The sequence below is a fragment of the Hoplias malabaricus genome, unplaced genomic scaffold (genome assembly GCF_029633855.1).
Source record: "Hoplias malabaricus isolate fHopMal1 unplaced genomic scaffold, fHopMal1.hap1 scaffold_163, whole genome shotgun sequence".
In the NCBI taxonomy this organism is placed as follows: domain Eukaryota; kingdom Metazoa; phylum Chordata; class Actinopteri; order Characiformes; family Erythrinidae; genus Hoplias; species Hoplias malabaricus.
The window spans coordinates 54,897-80,726 of NW_027101234.1; the positions used below are offsets into that span (position 1 = coordinate 54,897).

The window sequence follows — 25,830 nt, forward strand, 5'->3', positions numbered from 1 at the left end:
TGCACTGGGACTCTTATATAACACCAACCTCTGGGTGGATGGATTACAAACCACAAACACACACACACACACTGTCTATCAAAAGTTTAGAGCCTAGCTTTTCAAAAAAATGCTCAAACACTAATGGTCATGTTTTATTTGCACGGTTGGTGTAACTTCAAACGCCTCCATCCTTCAGTTTTTCCTGGAGAATATAACCACATTTTTAGTGAAAATATGTATAGACACCATCAGCCAAAACATTACAACAGCCTCCTTGTTTCTCCAATCACTGTCCAGTTGATCGACTCCGCTGACTATTGAAGTCTACATTCATAGGTTAGTGTCCATCTGCCACCCTGTGATTCTATAAGACCACTGTCACCCTGTTCTCCAATGCTCTGGACCCCCATAGGATCCCCACAGGACATCCCGTCCCCCAGAGTAAATTAGGCCTATCACCTCTCAATCAAATTGTGAGGTTACCGTGGTGACAATTACTCTACACATCAGACATGTCAAAGAACTTTACCCATTCATTTCTCACCACTAGGCTCAGGCACCACAGTGCATTCAAAACAAGTTCACACACCCATACACATATAAAAACACACTCACCATCACACTTGCATAATGACACACACACACAAACACACTCATGTATTTAATCGGTGCTTTGAGACAGATGACAGTGGTCAGGAAGGTGAACAAGGAAGTTGAGGACCTGAAGACATGTCTGAGTGTGTGTCCCAGTAAATCCGGAGTAGACAGGGCTGACACTTCCAAAGCTGGTGTAAGCTTTGGAGCTGGATGAGAGCCATGTAAAGGCTGGGAATCTGGGACAGAGATGTGAAGGGAGACATGAGGACTAAAGAGAAAGAGGTGGCATGCGAGTGAAGGCCCTGCCCTGCATGATATTTTCATAGTCAAGACCCCCGGGGAAGACCTGAGGCGAGCACTGCTGGAAACACTCCTAAGAATCCTCACCATCCCTGGAGAGGGAATGCTGTTCCACTGAGTGTCAGTGCGGCTGGAATTCTGTCGGAGGAAGAGAATCCAGCCGTACGCTGTAGATCTGAATCCGGACAGGGCTTAAATTATCCGAGCAGGTACTTCACTCTGAAAGTCCCACATGTCCAATCCGGACTGGATTAAAATCACAGAGATGCTTCTGTAAAAACAAGAAATGACCCCTGGAATCCTTGGACCCGCTGGACATTTATGGCACTTTACCGCTTCCTGGTCCCTACTCAACTCTACTTGGCTTTTCTCCTTCTCCATCAGGTAGGTTTTGGTCCCTGGATCCGGGTTCTTTTTAGTCCCCGTTCTCCCGTGGTTCCAAGCAAGTAGGGACTAAACCCTGATGTGTAAACCTTTGCAGAGCACTGATTGGCCAGAGAGAGTCGTCATCCTATGCCAGACATCCAGCACAAACTCGCATCTCTAAATTCTCCAAGCTACAGCAGAGATCAAATTTGTTGTTATCTGACTCACAACAGGCGGCACGGTGGTGCAGCAGGTCGTGTCGCAGTCACACAGCTCCAGGGACCTGGAGGTTGTGGGTTCGATTCCCGCTCCGGGACTGTCTGTGAGGAGTTAGTGTGTTCTCCCCGTGTCCGCGTGGGTTTCCTCCGGGTGCTCCGGTTTCCTCCCACAGTCCAAAAACACACGTTGGTAGGTGGATTGGTGACTCCATAGGTGTGAGTGAATGAGTGTGTGTGTCTGTGTTGCCCTGTGAAGGACTGGCGCCCCCTCCAGGGTGTATTCCTGCTTTGCGCCGTGATTCCAGGTAGGCTCTGGACCCACCGTGACCCTGAACTGGATAAGCGGTTACAGATAATGAATGAATGAATGACTCACAACGGCAGCTTGTAAAATTATGCATTAAGTTTCATTCATACTGCTCTTTGTTTACATGCTGTTCTTTGTTTGTTGCACCCCGGTGTTGACCGGAAAGTAGACGAGTTCCCCCTCTGAGTCTCATTTCCTCTTGGTGTTTCTTCTTCTTGTTCTGAGGGAGTTGTTTCCTGCCTCTGTTGCCTCAGTGGCGCTCACCTGAGGCTCAGATCTGGAATTCTGTAAAAGCCACTTTGTGACACCAGCTGAACTGAATGGAAGTGAACTGAAGAAAATCTGTAATTGACAAATGTTCCTAATGGTTTGGCCCAGACTAATTGGGGGCGGGGCTAAAAGCTATAAATTGGGGTGAGTAAAGGTGGAGGACCTGTCTTAATGGTCTATGTGCATTAGGTTTTGAAACAGCTTGGCAACTTATTTGTTTTACTGCGGTAATGTCAGGGAAAAAGTTAGACATTGAATAACTGAGATCAGTGTTTTAGTACAAACTAATGGGCCCAATGAAGGCAGGGCCGGTGAGAAATGCTTCTGCTCAGGTTCTGGTTTTTGGTTCTGTTCATTCTTGAAATAAATCTCAAAGCACGTATTTTGTTCATCTCCGTGAATCAAACACAAGCACAGAGAGCTTCGTGTGTCCTGATATTTACAGCCTTCTTCCTGTCATACTCGCTAAAACACCCTCACACAAATCAGAGCCCACTCTGATTACCCCAGCTCTAAGAGAGAGAGAGAGAGAGAGAGAGAGAGAGAGAGAGAGACAGACAGAAAGAAGTGAAACACAGATGACAGATTATGACAAGGCCCTATTCCAATCTGAAAGAAGTGTCTCCTACACCCTTTACTTCCTCCTAGGAATTTTGCATAGATACTTCCCTCACACCATTCCTCTAGACATTTTCCCTAGACACTTTCTCTAGACACAATGTTTACCTAGAAATTTCCCCTAGATACTTAGACTGTTTTCCAAATATTTCCTCCTAGACACTATCCCTAGACATATTTCCCTTAGACACGTACACTACACTGATTACTTCACTAATCCTAGACTGTTTTCCTAGATATTTTCCCTCAAAACATTCCCTAGACCCATCCCCTGGACCCCTGGACCCATTCCCTGGATTTTAAAATGATCCCTAATCTATCCCCATCTTGTAGACACCTTCCCTAGATCCTTATGCTAGAACCTTCCTCTAGGCACTTTCCGTAGACCATTCACCTACACATACCCCCTAGACACTTCCCCTATACACTCTTTGCCTAGACTCATACCTTAAAGCTTTACTCTAGACCCAGGATGGTAAACCAAATCGACAAAGGGTCAGTGTGGGTGCTGGTTTTCCCTTCAAACAAGCAGAAGCCCCACACTACTGAAGTCCAGATCTATTGATTAAGTTCCATTGATTAAAACACGTGGAATGAGGTGTTGCTTCTGCTTGGTTAAAAAGAAAACTTGCACACACATTGGCCCCTCGAGGATTTGGTTTGACACCCCGGCTATAGACTCTTCTAATACACCTGTCCCCTAGACCCATCCCCTGGAACTTTCACCCAGACTGTTCCCACCTAGACCCACACCGTATACACTTCCTTTAGACTCATCCCCTAGACACGTGGCATAAACATTTTCACTACACCTTCCCATTGACACTTCCCCAAGGCACTCTAGACACTTCCCTTTCACCCTTTCTCTAGACTTTCCTTGGGATTGTCCCCTAGACGATTTGCGTCTCACCCCTACTCACTTCCCATACACCTTTCCCTTAGACTTGTATTCATGGGAAAAACCAAATCCATTTCACATAGGACAGTTTTCATTATGAAAGCAGCTATGTCCAAACAATTTCTGGTAATACATTGTTGCTTTGGGGTTGTAAAGTACTGGTACTGAATCCAAATCTGTGAAGAAGATTAAAAGAGTAAGTAGTATAGTTTTTTGGAAAAGTAATTGAGTAAAAGATATGTGAGTAGAAAGCATGATGTATAAAGTATAATATTTAAGTATGCTAATAAAGTGCTCTGTATAACCAGAGCTCTGAGTGTTTGGGTTGTGTTTCAGGGGAACAGCGTAGTCCGTAAAACAGCTGGAGACGCCACAGTGGCTTGTCCTCAGGTTTACTTCATAATAAAATATCTCCTGCTGACAAACCTCTCTCTTTGTTTCCACGAGCTGCGGCTCTGAAATAATTCACATGATTTTACGACATTACCCGGCCATCACCGGGGACTTCTTTTCTAGAAGGCAGACTGTTTAATAGAAGAGAAGTCCCCAGCGAAGAGGGGGAGACGCTGTGATGTGATGTAAATGGTTCCGAAGCGGCAGCTTGTGGAAACAAAGGCTGTGGTTGTGTGGGAAAAGACAATTGTGAAGATGATTTAGAAATAAATCAACAGCGGAGGTTAATCTCCCGCTGCCAATAAAACACTGAGGATACGAAAGATGCCGTCAGTCAGAACTGTCTCCATCTGCAGAGTTAAATCACACTCTGGGTTCTGGAAGAGACTGGGCTGTCCGCGTCGTCTGTGATGCTCCAGCAAATTATTCTCAGACCCATTCATTATAAAAATGCAGAACAAGACCTTCACATTACTCCCACAACACTGTAACTGAGCTGTCACAGAGCAGTTATAGATGTGTTAGAGTGCTGTTATAGATGTGTTATGTATCTTATATAGAGGTGTTATATATCTGAATTATAGCTGTAATAGATCTTGAATTATATATTTATTATATTATAGACTGTTATAGATTTGTATTTGTGCTGTTATAGAGCTGTTAGGGTCGTTTATAACTTTTATAAATATTTTACAGAGTTGTTAGAACTTTTATTGAGCAGTTATAGATCTGATATAATTTTTATAGCTTTTATATAAAACAGCTATTAATGTGTTATCTGTGTTATCTCATGTGTTTCCATGCTGTAAATTATGACTTATAATGATGTTATAGGGCTATTATAGGGATAATATTAGATTCTGTTATTGAGCTGTTATAGTACTGCTATGGAGCTGTTACAGATGTTTAATAGCTGCTAAAATGCTGTTATGGAAACATTATGGAACTGATATAGAGTTGTAATTGATCGGATATATGGTTGTTATAGATGATCTTTGGAACTGCTAAGAATGTTATACTGTTAAAGCAGTTATACCACTACTATTGAGCTACTATAGAGGTATTATAGTGCTGTGATAAAAGTGTTATGCATGTTATACTCCAACTACTGAGCTACTATAGCGGTGTTACAGCATTGTGATTGAGGTGTTATAGATCTGTTATACTATTGCTATTAAGCTACTGTAGGGAGTTATAGCACTGTAATAGAAGTGTTAAAGATCTGTTACAGAGATGATTATTAGCTTCTATAGTGCTGTTATGCAGTTGTTGCAGAGCTGTTATAGATCTGTTAGAGATGTTATAAATCCATAGGTCAGTTATCAAGCGGTTATAGATTTGTTATATGATCTGTAATAAATTTTTGTGTTTGTGTGGTTGGTGACGCAGTTGGAACATGTTGCTTCATGTGAGGAATAAATTTAATTGCAAATCTTGGAGGTCTCACCTCAAAGGAATTTTTAAACACAGCTCACTTGGCCAAGAGAGAAAGAGAGAGAGAGAAAGAGAGAGAGAGAAAGAGAGAGAGAGAGAAAGAGAGAAAGAGAGAGAGAGAGAGAGAGTGAGAGAGAGAGAGAGAGAGAGAGAGAGAGAGACAGCACAGTCGATTACATGATCACAGACCTAGACCTTTTGTCTCTCAGTGTGTTCACCGACAAACCACTAAGCCCTCTGTCTGACCACAGCCGAATCACTGTGTTCTTTAGAAAGACAGAGACTAACAGCACTGCAACCACACAGCCCAGGAAACTGTACAACATCCGGAGACCATACAGATGGGCCCCAAACAGCACCAAAGTGTTCCAGAAAGCAGTCAGGCACCACAAAATCTCAAACACTTTTAGACAACTTTCTGAACGCCACCTACACTCACAGTAACAAAGGCATCAATCTGGCCGTTAGAAATATAAACCACATCTTTAATAAAACTGCCCAAATATGCAAATTACAACAACCAAATAACAAACCCAAAAAACCAAGGACGATCAGTGGTTTGACTCAGAATATCAAAAAATCAGGAAACAATTAAGAAATCTATCAAATCAGAAACATAGAAAAATGCACGCACACACACACACACACACACACACACAACTGACACTAATTGAGGAATCCATAAATACAAATAGGCTTTGGGAACACTGGAAAGTCTCAGTAAATCTACAACAGAAGAATTTGTCATTCAATACGCAGCCATTTGGATCACACATTTTAACTCACTATATCAAACACCCACAAACATAACACAAAAAGATAACAGAGAACCTGAATATGTTGGAATTAGCAATAAAAGACTTCCAGAATCCCGTGGACCCCATTGCTGTGCAGGATCCAAAACAATGCATCAAACCTAAAACCCAAAAATGCAAGCGGCCCTCACGGCATCTTAAATGAAATGATAAAATGTACAAGTGAAAAATTCCAATGGGCAATTCTTAAACTATTCAACATGATTCTGAGTGTGGGTCAAGGTCTGATAACTACAGAGGCATCTGTGACATCATCAATTCAGGACATTTACACTTCCTTATGAAGCACAGTGTCCTGAGCAAGAGTCAAATTGGATTTATACCAAATCACCGCACGTCTGATCACATTTACACCCTACACACACTGATTGACTCACATGTTAAAAAACAAAAACAAAACATTTGCATGTTTTATTTATTTTAAAAAAGCGTGTGACTCCATTTGCCACAGCAGCCTTTTCTACAAACTTACTGAGAGTGGTGTAGGGGGTAGAACATATGAAAATAATTAAATCGATGTACACAAAGGGTAAGTGCAGTGTAAGAATTCGCAACAAAAGTACAGGGCTGTTCTCTCAGGAGCGTGGAGTGAGACATGGCTGCTGCTTAAGCCCAACACTATGTAACCTTTACATAAATGAATTGGCCATGATTCTGAAGTGTTCTGCAGCACCTGGTCTCACTCTGCACGACTCGGAGATTAAATTCCTGCTCTACGCAGATGACCTGGTTCTGTTGTCCCAAACAGAGCAGGGTCTACAGCAGAACCTGGACCTTCTGGAGCAGTGCTGTCAGAACTGGGCCCTGGCAGTAAACCTGAAAAAGACCAGATCTCAGGGAAACTCCTCCTGTTTCACACTAGGGATACATAGGTTAGAGAGTATAACTATTTAGGACTGAAGCTCAGTTCATCAGGACGCTTCAGACCAGCAGTCAATGAACTGAGAGAGAAAGCAAGCAGGGTGTTCTATCAAAAGCCAAATTCCCATTCAAATCCCAATCTGGATCTGGCTCAAATTATTCCAATCAATTCCAGAACGCATCAATTCCAGACACTCACACATTCACTCACACACTCACACCTACGGACACTTTTGAGTCGCCAATCCACCTGCAACGTGTGTTTTTGGACTGTGGGAGGAAACCGGAGCACCCGGAGGAAACCCACGCAGACACGGGGAGAACACATCAACTCCTCAGAGACAGTCACCCGGAGCAGGAATCGAACCCACAACCTCCAGGTCCCTGGAGCTGTGTGACAGAGTCAAACAAATTATAACACTCCAAAAACACAACTACATCACCCAATAGAATACACACACGCACAGGCATAAAGCAGAAAGCAGTGCTATCTGGCTCTCAATCAACAGTACACTATAGCAGATTATCTGAGCACAATGACTGACCACAAACACACACACACACACCTGCACACACACAAAATTTTCCCTGTTTGTTGCCATTCCCATATGTCCATATAGGTTAAATTGTTATACATTTATTATTCCATTAAATGTTTAACATGTTCCATGATTCTTGCCGCCCTTTTAGAATGCTGTTTTATCAACATAATTCATTATTATTATTATTAGTAGTAGTAGTAGTAGTAGTAGTATTTTCCCCCCTGTATTAATGCTTTGATAATACTGTATCTAAATATGGTCATGCCAATAAAGCTTTTTGATTTGAATTGAGAGAAAGAGAGAGCGACTGAGGTGAGGGAGGAAGGCAAACAGCAAGCAGAGAGAAAAAGAGAGAAAGAGATAGATTGATGGCTCATGATAAACAGACAAGAGTGTCTCTGTCAGCTGAGTTTTTTACTCCAAGCTCAGGAGTGAAAAGTAAAGAGTGAGAAAGAAAGGGAGCAAGGAGGGAGATGGAGGGAGAGAAGAAGGCAAGGACTTACAGAGCGAGTTCATGAGTGGGAGAGACAGAGAGAGAGAGAGAGAGAGACAGAGAGAGAGAGAGAGAGAGAGAGAGAGAGAGAGAGAGACAGAGAGAGAGACAGAGAGAGAGATGGGAGAGAGGAGTTTCCAAAAGCGTAAATGCCAAGGCTGAAATGTTTGAGCTGGTTCTCTTTTTGTTTTTTGTTTTTTTTTTGTTTTTGTTTTTTTCAAGGTTACAAACAGGGACGAGGAACGAGGGAAGGGGAGGAAGGAAAAGAGCTCCGATTATTCCCCATTTATGGCTTCAGTCTTTAGACGGAAAGACACCGAATGTGATTTAAGATTTCAGAAAATGGAGCTAACGGAAGGCAAGAATCAGAGCATTTTCTCTTCTCTTTTATTTAGCTTTGAGAGAGAGAAAGAGAGAGAGATAGAGAGAGAGAGAGAGAGAGAGAGAGAGAGAGAGAGAGAGAGAGAGAGAGAGAGAGAGAGGAAAGACAAAAGTAGGAAAGGAATAGAGGGCTGTGCTGTAAGTTCTACAGTAAAACAAAAAGTCACCTGAAAGAAGGAAGCTAGAGAAACAGGAGAGGTGTGCTTCAAGTTCAAGAGAGTTCGAGTTCAAAGAGTGTGTGTGCGTGTGTGTGTGTGTGTGTGTGTGTGTGTGTGAGAGAGAGAGAGAGAGAGAGAGAGAGAGAGAGAGAGAGAGTTATTCTTCCAGTTCAATAGAAAGTGAAGAAAGAGGAAGAATTGGAGGAGAATAATTGTGTAGGTGTGTGTGGGTGGGGGTGTGCGTGCGTGAAAGAGAGGGAGAGAGATACTCCACCTGTTTTGTTTAAACTAAGTGTGAATCTTGCCAAACCGAGGACTGAACGCCAAATATCTGTCTCCCTACAGAGCGCGGTGATAAATGAGTGATGGGTATGCAACCGCACGGGAGCACCGGCGCCTCCTCTCGATCCCTGAGTGGCTCCGACTCAGCCCCAGGTGCTGCGTCCCCCGAGCGTCCACCTCTGGTAGGTCCTCCATGGCCTTTGGCTGGAAACCCGAGGCGCTGAGGAGCAGTTCATCAGGGTTTGGGGCTGAGACAGAGAAGTGTGAGGTCTCTGATAAGAAGCTATGCAGCTGGTAGTTTTAAAGAGGCCCTGTGGATGGTAAAGAGGATGTGGATGGTAGTGTGCTGAGGAAGTGGGGCCAGCAGGTGGCTCTGTCCCTGCGAACGTTAAGTTTCCCAATGCCTGGGTGTGGTGACAGAGACACTGTACTGAATAAACAGCACTGTCCTCTCCGCAAAAAAGGCTCGAACCTTGGTACCCAGTGGGAAGGGGTTGGATATTTTGGGGTGGATGTTTGAATGCTATAAGGACTTCGCCGGTCCAAAAATGCCTCAGACATTGAGCGTTTTGCATGAACGTCCAAGAAGGTCGTCCTTCCCCCTGCACAGTGACTGTTTTGATGATTTGCCTATGGTGGTGGGAATCAGCAGCAGGTGCTCTGCGGTTCTCACGGCCGTGTCAGCAGAGTCATGGAGATACTGGGTTTTGACGGAGAGGGATTTCAGCCCCAGCTCGGCCTTGGGGCTGGCAGATAAGCGGCGGATATAATTAGAGTGTGGTCTAACTCAGGAAGACTGCAGTTTGTTTACGGCTCCGAGTCCGTCTCCGTCTGGAGGAACCTCAGGGTCATTTCACGTCGACGCAGACGGGAACTGAACCTGTACACTGCGGGTTCTGAGGGTCTTTCACTCACTCTTCTCTCCATCACTCTCGCTGCAGAGCACAAGGACATGACGAGAGCTGGAGAGACAGCTCGGGACAGAATCAGGATTGTAGGAATGATTTGGAATTGTTTCAATCCGAAAGTGTCTTTAAACTAAATTGACGTTGTAGACATTAACAGCAGGAAACGAGGGAGCAGTGCAGAGGTTCTAGATAATCATCTTGGCCGACAGGGAGACAAGTGGAAATGGGTCAGAACCCTGTCCTAATGAAATTAAAACTCTTTAATTTATCTCTGCATCCTCGCATCCTATTTCCTCTCCTCCTGTGTCTCTGTTTGTCTACCTTTTCCTGTCTTTTCTGTTCGTGTAGTTGGTTCTCTCTCACTTGTCTTTCTCTCTCTGGCTCGCTTCCTCTTTTGGAAGAGGTGGAGGTTGAGAGTAAATGAATCTCAGTGGATCAGTGGATCAGGGGTAAAGGACCGGATTGGTGCAGCTGTTCCAGATGTGGAGCTGGGGGGCGGAGTTGGGCAGTGTGTAGATACACATTTTAAAACTCTTCAAGATCAAAGTAATTTGTTCTGTACCAATAAAGTATCGATTTCCAATACTCAGAACCAGACTGGACCTTTATCCTTCTCCTGAGCGTGAAGGATAATCCATCACTAGCCACAAGCCATCTGTTCTCTCACTTTCATGGAGAGAGAGAGAGAGCGAGAGAGAGAGAGAGAGAGAGAGAAAGAGAGAGATGGAGGGAAACAAATGAGAGTCAAGGAGAGACAAATAGAAGAGAGTTGAGAGGAAGAGAGTAACGAATAAAGTGTGAGAGTAGGGAGGGAGAGAGAGAGAGAGAGAGAGAGAGAGAGAGAGAGAGAGAGAGAGAGAGAGAGAGAGAGAAAGAGAGAGATGGAGGGAAACAAATGAGAGTCAAGGAGAGACAAATAGAAGAGAGTTGAGAGGAAGAGAGTAACGAATAAAGTGTGAGAGTAGGGAGGGAGAGAGAGGGAGAGAGAGAGAGAGAGAGAGAGAGAGAGAGAGAGAGAGAGAGAGAGAGAGAGCTGCTGATGGTGATGAGGAAGATGATGATGATGAATGAGATAATGATAATGGTGATGAAGGCGATGATGACGATGATGAAAGTGACGAAGGTGATAATGATGATGATGATGAAGGGGACGGTGGTGATGATGATGATGAAGATGATGATGTTGAAGGTGATTATGATGATGATGAAGGGGATGATGGTGATGATGTTGTTGAAGATGATGATGTTGAAGGTGATTATGACGATGATTATGATGATGACGATGAAGGGGATGAAAGTGATGATGTTGAAGATGATGAGGATTATGAGGATGGTGATGATGATGACGATGATGATGCTATCTGTGCTGAGAGTTTAATGGAATGAACTCATTGCATTTAATTCATTGCACTCTGAACTGGAAGGAACACAGATAATTTGCATACACTTTGCATAGATTTGAATCTGATTTTCATATCCTTTTAATACTGGCCCGTTCTCAGACCCCCAAGCCGTCTGTGTGGTCGAAGTATAACAGCTCTGAACTGACACATTATTTTTGTGACAAGTTCTGCAGAGATCTGTGACTGTACCCCAAGGCCCCCAGCATTTTCCTACACACCCTCTCTCTCTCACACACACACACACACCTTCTGAGTTTCTTTTTAAATACACAAATATGGCACTTAAGCAGAAAAGCAATAACTGAAATGGGGCCCTCTGGGATGAGCTGGAGTAGTGTTTGTGATCCAGAACTAATCATGTTTTGCTGGTATGAATGGATCAGACACAGCAGTGTTGCTGGAGTTTTTAAATCCCTCATTGTCACTGCTGCACCAACCAAAAACATCCAGCCAACGGTGTCCTGTGGGCTGTGTCCTGTGTAAAGCATCCTGTGGGCAGTGTCCTGCGTCCACTGATGAAGACTACAGAACCACCTCGCTCTCAAACATAAAGGTGCTACAAAAGGTTGTTTGAGTGATGCCATAGAAGAACCACTTTTGCTAATATGTTTAAATACATAAAGGATGTTAAGACAGTGTGATGGAGTTTTAAACTGCTATAACATTCTTTAAATACACTTTTCTTAAACAAAAATGGTTCTTTATGGAACCAAAAGTGGTTCTTCTATGGCATTGCTCAAAGAACGTGTTGTAAAACCTTTATTTTTAAGAGTGCAACACAAAATGTGCAGCAACAGGTGGGATACTGTCTCAGACTTTACATCTACAAGTGTTCAGTGACAGTAATCACAGTATGAGGAGTGTTCTGAGCCATCTGAGCACTGGAAAGTCAGGCTCATTCAGCAGTGGTGTCCAGCCCCTTTCAGAGAGTTCCTGAATCTTCCACAGTGTGGAATGAATGCTAGACCATGAAAGACCTAAACTTTGTGAGATCTCGCGAAATGGTGGTTTTCAACTGTTTGATTCTCTCTTGAAGTTTGGCTCAAAATGGTGACCCCCCACCACCCACCCTCGCTGAATGGTGGCCATGCCCCCCTCTCTGCTGCAGATACTGACCCTTTGGTGGACGTTCATTTTATTCCTTTTATATTCTCCTGTTTATAGTGGAATGCTTCAAAATAGTGGAAATGAAATATTCTTTTAACTCTTTGCTCTTATTTCACATCCATCCCATTCACCCCATCCCAAAACCATTGTTTTTCTTTTGAAATTCCCAATAAGTTTGATGTGCCACGTGACCCTCTTCCCATTGAAAAAACAAAAGTTGGATCCAAAATGGCCAACATCATGTGCCACAAACAGGAAGTTAATAACGCCAACCATTCCCATTTTATTAAGGTGTATCCATTTAAATGGCCCACCCTGTGTTTGATACTACACAACAGTTCCCATAAAATGACAAAAGAGCAGGAGCATGTTTGAATTTTTAATTACAGTTATCCATTAAACAAAAACACTTATTTAAACACCAAATATTTGCAAAAGTTGTGCAGAGACAACATTGGAGATATTTCCTTTGTGCCTTAACACAGCACAGATTCCTGTTTGACTGTTTACACAGTGACTGGCTTCCCTGGAAACAGGTTTGTACACAAATCTGTAATGATTACATTTATGATTTATGAGGGTTTTATTGATTTAAAACCGGTTGGTGCGGCTGGAGCAGAGGCCTGCGGGGGCTATGTGTAGCTCTATACAGGGTTTATTGTGCCCCTCCAGGCTCTGCGTGCTTTACACGCCACTGATGAAGAGCCCCAGCGCTCAGTTTATGGAGCTTGTAGAAACGTCACCCACCATAATTGCAGAGTCCGTTGATGTACTCCTGGATAATTTTAACTTGAAAATCTTTAATGCTGTGGATGTTTCAGCCTCAGTGAATTGTAGGAGAACAGAAAGCAAGTGGAGAAACACCAAGACCGTAAAAACAATGACAGGCGAGAGAACAGGAATGGTGGACTTAAAAAATCCACTGTCACATCTCTAAACAGAGCCTTTCCTCATTTAACTGGGCATAACAGGCCCAGATCAACACCAGGAGAACTCTGTTTTAGCGCAGCAGGACTGAAACAAAACCCACACTCAATCCTGAACCCACAGACACCTGAACATCACCCGGTTACCCCGTCACTACAGAGGGCCACTCACCCTGGTCCCCTGGAGGAAACTGTGTGGTGCCTGAAATCAGGTTCATGCTCTCTCAGTGCACACAGGGCTGTCAGTAAATGTGTGCCTGTGTATATATTTATATATGATGATCCAGAATGCTGCAGCACGCCTGGTTTTCAACCAACCAAAAAGAGCACATGTCACACCTCTATTAGTTGAGCTGCATTAGCTACCCTTAGCTGCTCGCATCAAATTTAAATCACTAATGATGGCCTTCAGAGTATTCACTGGTTCTGCTCCCATCTACCTCAATAGACTCTTAAAACCATATGTTAGCGCCCGCCCTCTCCGTTCCTCAAAGGAGCGCCTACTAACACGGCCAACCCCCCGTACAGGTCAGTCGAGGCTATTCTCATCTCTGGTACCACGCTGGTGGAACGAGCTTCCAAGCACTATCAGAGCAACAGGAACCCTCTCCACATTCAAGAAATCCTTGAAAACCCAGCTCTTCCGAGAGTATCTTTTGCACTGAAAGTCTCTCTTTAATGCACTTCCTGGCATATTGCACTTTATATAAGGTAATTTGTATAAAGTGTGCTGTAGTTTGAATGTTAGATCCTCTTTTGTAAGTTGCTTTGGATAAAAGCGTCTGCCAAATGCATAAATGTAAATGTAAATATTTAGTGGGCGGGGTTTTAGGGGGCATGCACACTGTTGTGACACTTTTCCCACCCCCACAAGGAAAAGAAACTGACTGATTGGGTGTGAGTAATGAACTCACAGAAGTGTTCTAGATAAATCAAGGTTCCTATGGTTCTCTGGAAGGAGCACAGAGCTGAAGTGTGAGGTGGACATGAGATCTGTCAAGTTTAAATGATTATACTGAAGGTAACACACACCGCATTCACGTTATACTCACGTCACACTTGCTCAGACCAGCTTCTGAACTAAACTGAAGTTGGCCCCTTACTCACCATGCACTTTGTCAATAGAATTTGCCATTCTGCCTTAAAAGGGGCACATTTAAAGATGGAAAAAATAATGAAAAAAAGCTAATTTCAACCTCACCTCACCTTCAGTTATTTTAGCTCTCAGCTCACCCCAGAGACAGAGAGTGAGAGAGACATTTGGTTCACTCACTTCACCATTCTTTCTCTGAGCCCCTAAAGAAACTGTTTGAAGTCGATGCAGCTGCAAATCCACTCCTTCACCCGAGAGGCCACCAGCCTTCTCTTCTGGTGAGGGCCCTGGATATACTGCTGTGTGACATTATAATAGCCAGCTTTAACAGTGCAGAGCTGAGCTGCAGCAAAGAGTGAACCTGAAGGGTAAAGGGCTGAAGAGTGATGGACTCAAGAGTGAAGTGTTGAAGAGTGAAGGGTTGAAGAGAGAAGGGCTGAAGAGTGAAGAGTTGAAGAGTGAGGGACTCAAGAGTGAAGAGTTAAAAATGAAGGGTTGAAGGGTGAATGGCTGAAGAGTGAAGGGACTGAAAAGTGAGGGAGTGAAGAAAGAAGAGCTGAAGAGTGAGGGACTCGAGTGAAGTGTTGAAGAGTGAAGGGTTGAAGAGAGAAGGGCTGAAGAGTGAAGAGTTGAAGAGTGAGGGACTCAAGAGTGAAGGGTTGAAGAGAGAAGGGCTGAAGAGTGAAGAGTTGAAGAGTGAGGGACTCAAGAGTGAAGAGTTACAGAGTGAAGGGTTGAAGGGTGAATGGCTGAAGAGTGAGGGACTGAAGAGTGAAGGGCTGAAGACTGAGGGACTGAAGAATGAAGGGACTGAAAAGTGAGTGAGTGAAGAAAGAAGAGCTGAAGAGTGAGGGACTCAAGAGTGAAGAGTTAAAGAGTGAAGGGTTGAAGGGTGAATGGCTGAAGAGTGAGGGACTCAAGAGTGAAGAGTTAAAGAGTGAAGGGCTGAAGAGTGAAGGTCTGAAGAGTGAGGGAACAAAGACTGAAGGACTGAAGGGTGAGCAACTGAAGAGTGAAGGGCTGTAAAGTGAGGGGCTGAAGAGTTAAGAACTAAAGAGTGAAGGGCTGGAAAGTGAGTGGCTGAAGAGTGAAGAGCTGAAGAGTGAAGGACTGAAGAGTGAGGGGCTGAAGAGTTAAGGACTAAAGAGTGAAGGGCTGGAAAGTGAGTGGCTGAAGAGTGAAGGGCTGAAGCGTGAGGGGCTGAAGAGTTAAGAACTAAAGAGTGAAGGGCTGGAACGTGAGTGGCTGAAGAGTGAGGGGCTGAAGAGTGAAGGGCTGAAGAATGAGAGACAGCATTTTCTCCAGAGCAGGAATAACAGCCGCCATTAAGCTACTGTCAAACCAGAAAACTGCAGGTGCTTTTGTTAAAACCCTGACAACCGTCAGAGCCAAGATCACAGAGAAAACCTGCTTCCACCATCTGTAACAGGGCGCTGGACACTGCTCAGTCAGGTTTGTGACCCCACCACATCACAGAGACACTCCGCTGAAGGTATTAAATCACCCACGCCCAAATCTTGACCTGGGTAGGGTATCATTGCTGGATCTCAGAGCCACATTCGACACGGCCTATCAGAGAACACTCCCCCCAGCAGCTGGAATACAGGTCTCAGGTCTCATTTAGAAACGCAGCGTTACTTTATTATTATCGGCGCTCATGAGTCTGGAATCCCCCAAGGATCAGTTCTCGGACCCTCCAGTTTAATCCACAAGAGCAGCCCTGACTTCCAATGTCCTGCTGACGACCCACAGACAGGTGGAGACGAGACATGTCAGGGCTCACGATTAAACGTAGATAGTAGAACACCAGCACAAGAGCGCCCCCTGTCCGCGACATCGCAATGGAGATGAAGAACTGTCCTCAGCACACAGTACACTCATGACACGCTCACGTTACACTCATGTTATATTCATTCATTCTCTGTAAGCGCTTATCCAGTTCAGGGTCGCGGTGGGTCCAGAGCCTACCTGGAATCATTGGGCGCAAGGTGGGAATACACTCTGGAGGGGGCGCCAGTCCTTCACAGGGCAACACAGACACACACACACATTCATTCACACACTCACACCTACGGACACTTTTGAGTTGCCAATCCACCTACCAACTTGTGTTTCCCACCTTGTATTCCCGCCTTGCGCCCAATGATTCCACGTAGGCTCTGGACCCACCGCGACCCTGAACTGGATAAGCGGTTACAGATAATGAATGAAAAAAAAAAAAAAACTCATGTTATACGCAAACCATGATCATGCCTCGCTCACGACATGCCACAGTCCCACCACACTCACACAAACACAACACACTCACACCACTCTCAGGTGAGGCTAATGTTAATAAGCTTAGGGCTGGGACTGGGTCTCTCTCCTCAGACGATTACGGCGCTGCAGACTCATTGTGTCAGTGCATGGATCTCGTAAATAACTGGACAGAGCTGACTTTGCTTCAGCTAAATAAGGACACAGCAACGATTACTGTGTTTGGCAACAAGACCAAGGACTTATATTTGTGCACATCTTGAATCCAGAACTCTAAAAACTAAAGTTCACGTTAGGAATGGTTGGCGGTTTAATGGACTTGGACCTCACCTCCACAAGGCCTTTAAAAGCAATCAGCAGAACAACCCTCCATCCCCCGAGCCACACGGCCAGACTTTTATTCCTGTTTTTACATTGCTGTATTCGTTTTTTAATGTAAAACTCTTTGCGTGAGTGTTGTGTATGAAACGTGCTACACAAATTAGCATGATATTGTTAGGACTATCATGCAAAGGCTTCCCAGAAGAGTACAGGCTGTTACTGCAATAAAGCGAATCACACACTTCTGATTAAGGGTTTTCTGAAGAAACGCCGCTGTCCAAAAACGTCCTTTCTGTCCGGTTTCACCTCTTTTGACTCCTTTCCGGGCTGGACAAACACGCATCCAGAAACAGCACCTTCATCTGGCACGGCCATAAATAGCCACAGTCTGAGGTCAGAGGTCAGAGCTGTGAGACTTTGATCTCTGTCACCACCTGGTGTTATTTTCCCAGAACTGCAGCGTCTGCTTCACAACAGCATTGAATAATTTGCAATTCATCCTTCCTTTTCACTCTCCATCCTCACCGCTTTTCAGAAAGGCTTCGCTCTAGATGTAGCAGAACATTGCAGTGAGGATTTGATGGCATTCAGCTGCATACACCCTAGTGAGGTCCCAAGACTAGTTCTGGATCACAAACTCCATTGCTCTTCAGCCTGGGGGGAATTTACATGCCTCTGTCAGACTGTTAGCATTGGGCAGGGGGACTCTAGGCTCATGTGCAGCTGCTCCAGAGAGAGGAGAGGACTTTCAGTGGGGAAAAAGTCACTTTAAATAGAACCATCTGTTCATATTGATATTTTCAGGTTAAATGTTTTAAGGAGAAGGATTGCACGTCCTCTCCCCATCCTCCCTCTCTCTCTCTCTCTCTCTCTCTCTTTCTTTCTCTCGCATTATCCTGGGCTGTGTGAGTTGTTAAATCCTGAAGATGGAGAGTGTCTCTCAAGGGAAAGCTGAGCTGAAACTGGAACAGAACTCCCAATGAACTGAATTATTTTTGTGGATGTCAGTGTTTTAAACACAGGCATGTGGAGTTCCTGAGGGCTCTTTATAAATTTATGAAGCATAAATGCTCTGGGGTCCAGTTTGGGATTTGGGAGTCTCTCACCAGTACGGGGGTCATGTGGGAAAGCTATTATACAAGCCCCTGCCCCTGGTGAACGACCCTTCCCTAGCTGTTAACTGGTCTTTTGTGTCATTTGGTTTTGTTTTGTGTAAGCGGACAGAAGCCCTGTGAGAGATCTGGTTATTCGCTATCTTCATACTATATCCATTCATTCACTCATCTTCTGTAAGCACTTCATCCTGATGAGGGTTGTAGTGAGTTCAAGGGCTCAACGAGGTCACTGGACGCAAGACAATATCTGCTCACGCAGTCACTCACACACACACACACATGTACGGACAGTGTCACACACTCACCCAGTCATTTTTCTTTATAAAAGTGGATCAAAAGAAGGTCTCATTGTTGTTTTGCGGCTCTTTGTTTACCTGCGGATAATCTCTGGGATAACAAAAGGGTGAGGGCTCAGCCGTCCCTATTATCATTTAATTCCTGTGTGTGCATTAGGTTTAGCTGTAGTAAATCATTCCTACAGAGCTCACATCAATCATCTGCAGCATGAACATCACACACGGCTTTGTTCTCCCCAGCGTCACTCCCTCTCTCCAGTTCCTCTGTAGCTCACTCGCCCATCCTCTCTTTCAAGCTCATTGAGTCGCAGGGTTAACTTTGAGTGCTGTGTTTAAACAGCAGCCGACAAACACTACTTCTCCTGCATTTATAGAAACAGAGAGACATGATTTAAAAACTTTCTTGACCTCTTCCTTTCAGAGCCAGCACTGATCTGCTTCACATATGCCACCTTAAATCCTATCCTGACCTCTTCCTTTCAGACCCATCGCTGATCAACTTCACAAGTACTACTTTAAAAGCTGTCCTGTACGTCTTCCTCTTAGACCCAGTGTTGGCTGGCTTCACGCACTCAAACCATAGTGTTTTAATGTCTTTGATATTACTTTATATTGTGTGATCGTTTCAAATAAAATCAACGAACAAAGAACAGAGCAGTGTTGCTTTAAAACGACTGGAATAAAATAATCGGTCAATTTTGTACTATGTTGCAGCATATTCTTTTGATGCGTAGAAGCGTAGACTGGAGACAATGTGAGTACTCTTCAACCCTTTAATGGACAGAGATCTCTAGACATGTGAGATCTAACAGACAGTTGTAATGCACACACACACACACACACACATATATCCTCCCTCAATTTCCTCTATTGATAAGCTGTATTTTCCAATATTTGTAATTAGTGTTGTCAGCATATTTTCAGCACAGGACGTTGTTCCTGTTTTGTATTTTGCCAAAGCTCTTACCTAATCTTTGTGGTGAAATGGTGGCCTGAGGTTTCTGTTTTTCACCTTGTGGCTGAATTCATGTCCTTTTGATAAGAGAGTTGACCTCCCCTAATCAAGCATGTGTTATTTTGCAGCAAAGCAGTCTAATATTCAGAACAGCCATACTAATTCCAACAACTAATATTATTTATTATTACTTTCAATATTAAATTAAACTGCGAGTTTACAAGGTAATTCTCTTTTCAGAACATTTAACACAAACACAGAGACAGACACACAATAAAATTAAATATTATATAAAACTCAAATGATAGTTTAGTCATCACATAGTTGTTTCAAAGAAAAAATATACACATACACACACGCACTTTACGCTTTATTTACTGCTAATATGTGAACAATAAAGTTAATAGAAATTAATATAAAAACACAGCACTGTTCCAAACTACAAAGCTTTCTGCGTTTGTTTATTTGTTTGTTGCTTGTTTGATTGTTTGTCTGTTCGTGTATTTTAGTTATTTATTGTCCATGCTCGAGATTTTGAAAACGCGCATTAAGGTACTCGCGAGGAACATGTCGAGGCATGCCCGCGAAAGACAGAGTGTGTGTGTGTGTGTGAGTGTGTGTGTGTGTGTGTGTGAGAGAGAGAGAGAGAGAGAGAGAGAGAGAGAGAGAGCTGCAGGTCTCGGCCGGATGAAGGAGAGGTGAGAGTTTAAGAGATTTCTTAATTTTTTTTCCTCCGGTTTGAAATGAATCACTTTGATGTAAACGGAAACTGCACAGTACAGGATGCACGAGCTCGCATACACACACGCGCGAGGGTGCTTCACTTCACGCGCTTTACCAGCGGCAGTAGCACTCACTTGCAAACGTAATAAGTTATCACAGAGTTGTAATTTAAATTATGCAAATATTGTTATTCATTATTCATTACACAGCGTTATAAATTTGTTATAAAGGTGAAAGTCAGTTCCGAAACCATGAGATGAGTAAACAGCGTAAGATGCGTAAGATACAGATTACTACTGTTGTCTAAGGTTTAATGTTAGAGCGTCAGAAAAGTTCTGTATTTCAGCACAATCTGTTTGTTTACTTTATTTACTCTGTGATAAACTTTAAAAGGGTGCAAACCCAGTAAACATTTAGCTGTTGATTCAACGTTGAAATAACGTAAGGACTGCCGTCTAGACAACGTTTTATTAAGGCTGAAAATTAAAGTTTAAAAGACGTCTATCAGACGTATTTTGGACCTCACTGACGATTAAAATATGTCCTTGATGGACTGACTATATTTAGACCTATTTTGAACGTCTAGGGACGTTCTTTGTTTACGGGGGACAAACCTCAAGCTTATGACTCTCAACACGCAGCAGAGATCAACAACATCCTGTCGATTTTACACAGAGCACGTGAAGAAGTGTTATTGAAACATGTTTTTTTTTTGTGTAAAACAAAATAATATCGAAGCGGTTTAAGAATACCGCGTGATGAATATTGCATAATAATACTTGAATAATTTACATAATAATTGTTTCATAAGTTCTAAAGGCTACATAATAAAAGCATGTTGTTAATAACATCATGTTACAAGCTTCTTAAAGTGTCCCGATATTTTTGTGAGGCATTTTTATAATTTATTCATTAATTAATTCATTCAGATATTTAAATAATTGCTGATTTAATTAAAATAATTTTAATATTCCAAATTTCTAATAATTGTCAATTACTCAATATGCATTTCTCTCTCTCTCCTCTCTCTCTCTCTCTCTGACTTTTGTCCCTTCTATCCCTATTTCTCTCTCTCTCTGACTTTTGTCCCTTCTTTCCCTATTTCTCTCTCTCTCTCTCTCTCTCTCTCTCTCTCTCAGAGATGGCCTGTGCAGGAGATGAATATTATTTTCATGGTAAATGCCACAAGTGTCAGCCGTGTCCACCAGGACAGGAGCCGAGAGAGGTGAGACTTTTCAGCAAGCTGCGAGGATTTGATGAACATAGCTGTGAAGATCTGATAGTGATTAGCCTCATAATCATCAGTGAGGGCCAGGGGCTGGTGTTGGTGAATAGTTCTGGATCACACACCAATCCAACTCATCCCAGAGGAACTCCATCACTCCAGAGAACACAGTTCCAATGTTCCACACATCAGGGCAGGGGGAGTTTATACCCCTCTGGTCCTGAGCCCAGTACATAAGTTACTGATGCTGCTGAATCGAGGCTGAATGCCTTCAGATCCTCACAGCAATGTTCAAACATCTAATCCCAGACAGGGAAAGACTGTCCATGCAGTTAAGAGAGGAACACACTTTTCTGATTAACGCTGTATTGAATATGTATATGACGATCATGATGTGTGTGTGTATGTGTGTTTCAGGAGTGTGGTTACGGTGCAGGGGTATCGTCAGAGTGTGTGCCGTGTGTGACGCGCTGGTTTAAAGCAGAGTGGGGCTCGCACTCCTGTAGAAAGTGTCAAACATGCAAGCACCTTAACAGACAGGAAGTGACACCCTGCACTGTCACACACAACCAGGAATGTGGAGACTGTCTGCCCGGGTAAACACACACACACACACACACACACACAACCTGAGATAAGCTACAAAACACACTGCTCACACACACCCACACCCACACACACACATACACACACACACACACACACACACACACACACACACACACACATACACGCACGCACAAACATAAACACATTGTTGGAACAAGGAGGTGGCTGTAATGTTTTGGCTGATTGGTGTATGTTTCTCCTGTTTCTCAATTGAATCTTGCATCTAATTGGCTAAAGGTTCTACAGTAAAAGACGATTGGATGGACTCCAGGATTTAGAATGTCTGCCCTGTGGCCCCGCCACTTTACGGAACACTCAGTGCAGTAAGGACACACTATCTCACTATCTCTCTCTCTCTCTCTCTCTCTCTCTCTCTCTCTCTCTCTCTCTCTCTCTCTCTCTCTCTCTCTCTCACACACACACACACACACACACACACACACACACAGATACTCTCACTGTCCCTGTGTCCAAAATGGCTCCCTATTCACTGTTCCCTGTAATATTCACTATATAGTTCACTATTATATGGAACTGAATTCAGGAGAGTAGTAAATGATTTTGAACACTAACTCATGTGGGTTTTTAGCAAACAACACAGTGGATTATGGGTAATCTGATGTCTGTTAGTGTACGTTGGTTGTACACTACTTTTCACAGTGCATTGTGGGATTGCTTGAGGGCACTGAAAATTGTCCACTATGTTTTCAGACATTACTACAAAATGGCGGAACCCCAAACTAGTGCACTATATAGTGAATAGGACATCGTCTCTCTCTCTCTCTCAGTCTCTCTCTCTGTCTCTCTCTCTCTCTCACACACATGTTTATGCTCTCACTCTCTCCCCCTTTCTCATTGTCTCTCTCTCTCTCTGTCTTTCTCTCTCTCTTTCTCACTTTCTCTCTCTAAATTTAATGAGCTCTTTGTATTTGCAGGAAGTGAAGGGGTCAACATGGAAAAAGTGAGGAGCTCTGACGCTCCGCCCCTTGATGCCATTGTCGTGACAACCACCTGTTTGGCAACAGTTACCATGGTGACCATGCTGTTTGTCATCATGGTGTTAATTTATAAAGGATTCAGTACAATCAGAAAACTGTATAAAGGTAAACACATTTACACTGTAGTGGATGTTGGTCATACACCCCGATACATATATATATAATTTTATAATTTGTTTTATAGCCTTGACCTTATTCAAACTCCTCCAACCTCTGATATTTGACTTAATGATATTAATTAAGATTTATAATTGGTTTAAGCAATTAAAACATTAATAATTAGTTTGAGAATGAATAATAATCATGCTAAATGAGTTCTTCAGGATTTTCAGAAATTCTAATGAATAAATTGCAAACACTGTGACTTCAAATAATGAGAGTTTTATTAATAAAAAGAAGATATTTAGTTAACATAGCACAACCTTGTAATCTCACGGTGTCCGGCAGGGGGAACTGATTTTGACCTTAAGGTGAGCTAGACACTTCTAACTTGTGACTAAATTGTTGCTAACTAAGGTTAATAAATGGTAAATTATAAAGAGGGTTTGTTTGGACATCAGCTACTGAAAAGGTGTTAAATACGCTAGCTTACTCGTTCGCCGTTTCACCGAGCCGTCGCGTCCTGTTGTTTAATCTCCGTGTCCCGGGGTGTTCTCGTCGTTCCCACGTGGTGAGAAGCAGGCCCGCTTATGGAGGATCTCTTTACAGTCGATTTGAAGACCCTCGATTCCGAGCTGAGCTGCGTTGATCGAGATTTCCCTTCTTCGGTTTTTCACAGGCGTGGCTGGTTTTCCACCGTAGTGGGGAGGCTTTTTCAGAATATTAGCTAGTCTCGTTGTCCAGCTTTCCAGGATTGATGTCTTCAGGAATCAGCTTATAACGTTAATATATCTGTTATCGATTACTCAAACGGTTGATACCTTACTTTGGCCACAAATAAGTTTCACCCGCCTTGATCATTCGTGAGATCACACTTCGATAGGTAATAAACATAAACAAGATTAAAGGAAAAGAAAGATATTCAAATTACTCGACGTATTAGTAAAACTTCATACTCTTAGCTAATTTCGAGACGTCTCTCGTAAGCTTTTCTGAAGTCTGAGAGGTTTTTCTTTGTTTGTTGTCGGCGTCCTCTATTTTCCAGTTCCTTTCGTGGTCCGTTACTTCTGCAGAGTCCTCGCGACTCTTCAAACTTCGAACTCCTTGTCTGTCTTGCTGTTTGGCCTTTTCAAGGCTGGCGCGGTCACGCCCTAATGGGAGGCGTCCTCTTTCTGATTGGACGCGAGTCCAGACTCACGTGACTCTCGTGAGGGAGAGAGAGAGAGAGAGAGAGTAGGAGGAGGGGGTTTTGACTCTGTGATTCATACATAAGGAATATGAGTTTCTCGTATCAAAATTCTTATACCTGTTATCAACCTATAACAATGAGTACATTGGACTATTAATATCAGACATTTACATAAGGTCCCATCTTGAGTACATTGTTCACGTCCAATTCGTGATGATACGCTGAAAAATAAAACATTAATCCATTTTCTCTCATTCAGAGACAAAACTGATCTTTGTAATAGAAACAATCGGCATTATACATCATTTCATTAGAAGGTAGGCATTCATCTGAGGGTACAGAAAGTGACATTCATACGTTCGTTTATACACAAATAACTCAGAGAACGACTATTTTCGCTATTGTCTTGCGGCGACTCCGGGCGAGGTGTAGTTCCGCCAGTGTCCATTTGGTGTCGTTGTTAATCCGTGTTTCAGCTGTTGGTTCACGGGAGTTCACTCGAGGTCACTTTGGTTTGAACATCTGTTGATCTCCGTGAAAGATAAGGATTAGACATTTAGGTGCCATTGTCATAAAAACGGGCCGTAAAAGCTCTCTTCTTTGTTTGAGGTTCCTGTCTCTTTAAGTTAGTTATCTCGACAGTTCCTGTTAGTTAAAAGAGAGAAGGGGGGTGTTGGGGCCATGTGTTACTTAAAAGGGTTCTTTTGATGTCTTTAGATTGGTTGTGTGTGTGGGGGCTGCTATGTTGCAGACGAAAAGTCTTCTGCAGACTGGAAAAGTTTTAATTCAAAACTTTTCATTTCTTGATTGTCCGATATTCATATTTGGCTCATACTCCACTACATTCCCCCCTTTCTTTTCAGTTTTATGGTTCGTCAGGGATCATGGAGCTGAAAAGAACTTTTGCTGTGGAGGAAGGTGAGGTCAGCAAGCATATTCAAACACATTTCCAGAGCTGATGTATTCCTATTAGTGTATGGGTGTATATGGAATGTGTATGTTTGCATGTTGAAGGGATCCTAATTATTTAGGGGCAGGTCTTGTTCAAACGCAACCTCGAGAGCTGATTCTTCGACATGGCCTTCGGCTTCATATCTAAAACTTGGGGGTTCACCTCTCTGGGCTCTCTTATGTCTAACGAATTTGACCATTTTATTAGACCAAGTTTCTAACCTGCTCTGGAGGGCTCGAGTGCGTTTGAAATAGAACCAAGCTATACCAAAGGTCAAAAGATATCCTAATCCTACCAGGGTAACTAGTAAGGTGTCCGGGGTGGACCATGCATAGGTGACAGGCTGAACTGGCCATAGGGGTTGAGACGATAGTTCTCTAAGAGTGTTATCTATGGGGGTTAGGTCAATGACTTGGGTTCCCTCATATTCTAGGCGAGTTAGTGTTTTAGTATCTAGCTCGATGGTGTGTTTGGAGAAGAACTCTGAGATTTCTACGTCGCTCTCATATTGGTCAGGGTTTAGGTGATACAGGGCCAGGTCTCCTACATGTAAGATTGCGTTTACGGGGACGTCTACCCAGAAGGTTTGGCTAGGAAGGAGTACCCTTTCTGAGGTGTCATGTTGATCATAGGTTAGTAGGGCCTCTCTAAAGGGGGTGTTAACCAACCAACGATTTCCAACAATTTCAGCTTGAGTACTGGTTACCAAACGTCGGGGCGTGACGACTACCGGGCATTGA

The 25,830-nt window shown here is 43.3% G+C and overlaps 1 protein-coding gene across 1 annotated transcript; it reads left to right on the forward strand.

The window, feature by feature from the left end:
- Window positions 1-9,001: 9,001 nt before the first annotated feature.
- Window positions 9,002-22,955, forward strand: eda2r (ectodysplasin A2 receptor; the record flags this gene model as incomplete). The annotated part of the gene is made up of 5 exons (XM_066659371.1): window positions 9,002-9,097; window positions 21,158-21,243; window positions 21,661-21,839; window positions 22,090-22,175; window positions 22,788-22,955. Coding segments are annotated over exons 2-5 (517 nt in total), but the record flags the coding sequence as incomplete, so codon positions are not given.
- Window positions 22,956-25,830: the final 2,875 nt, after the last annotated feature.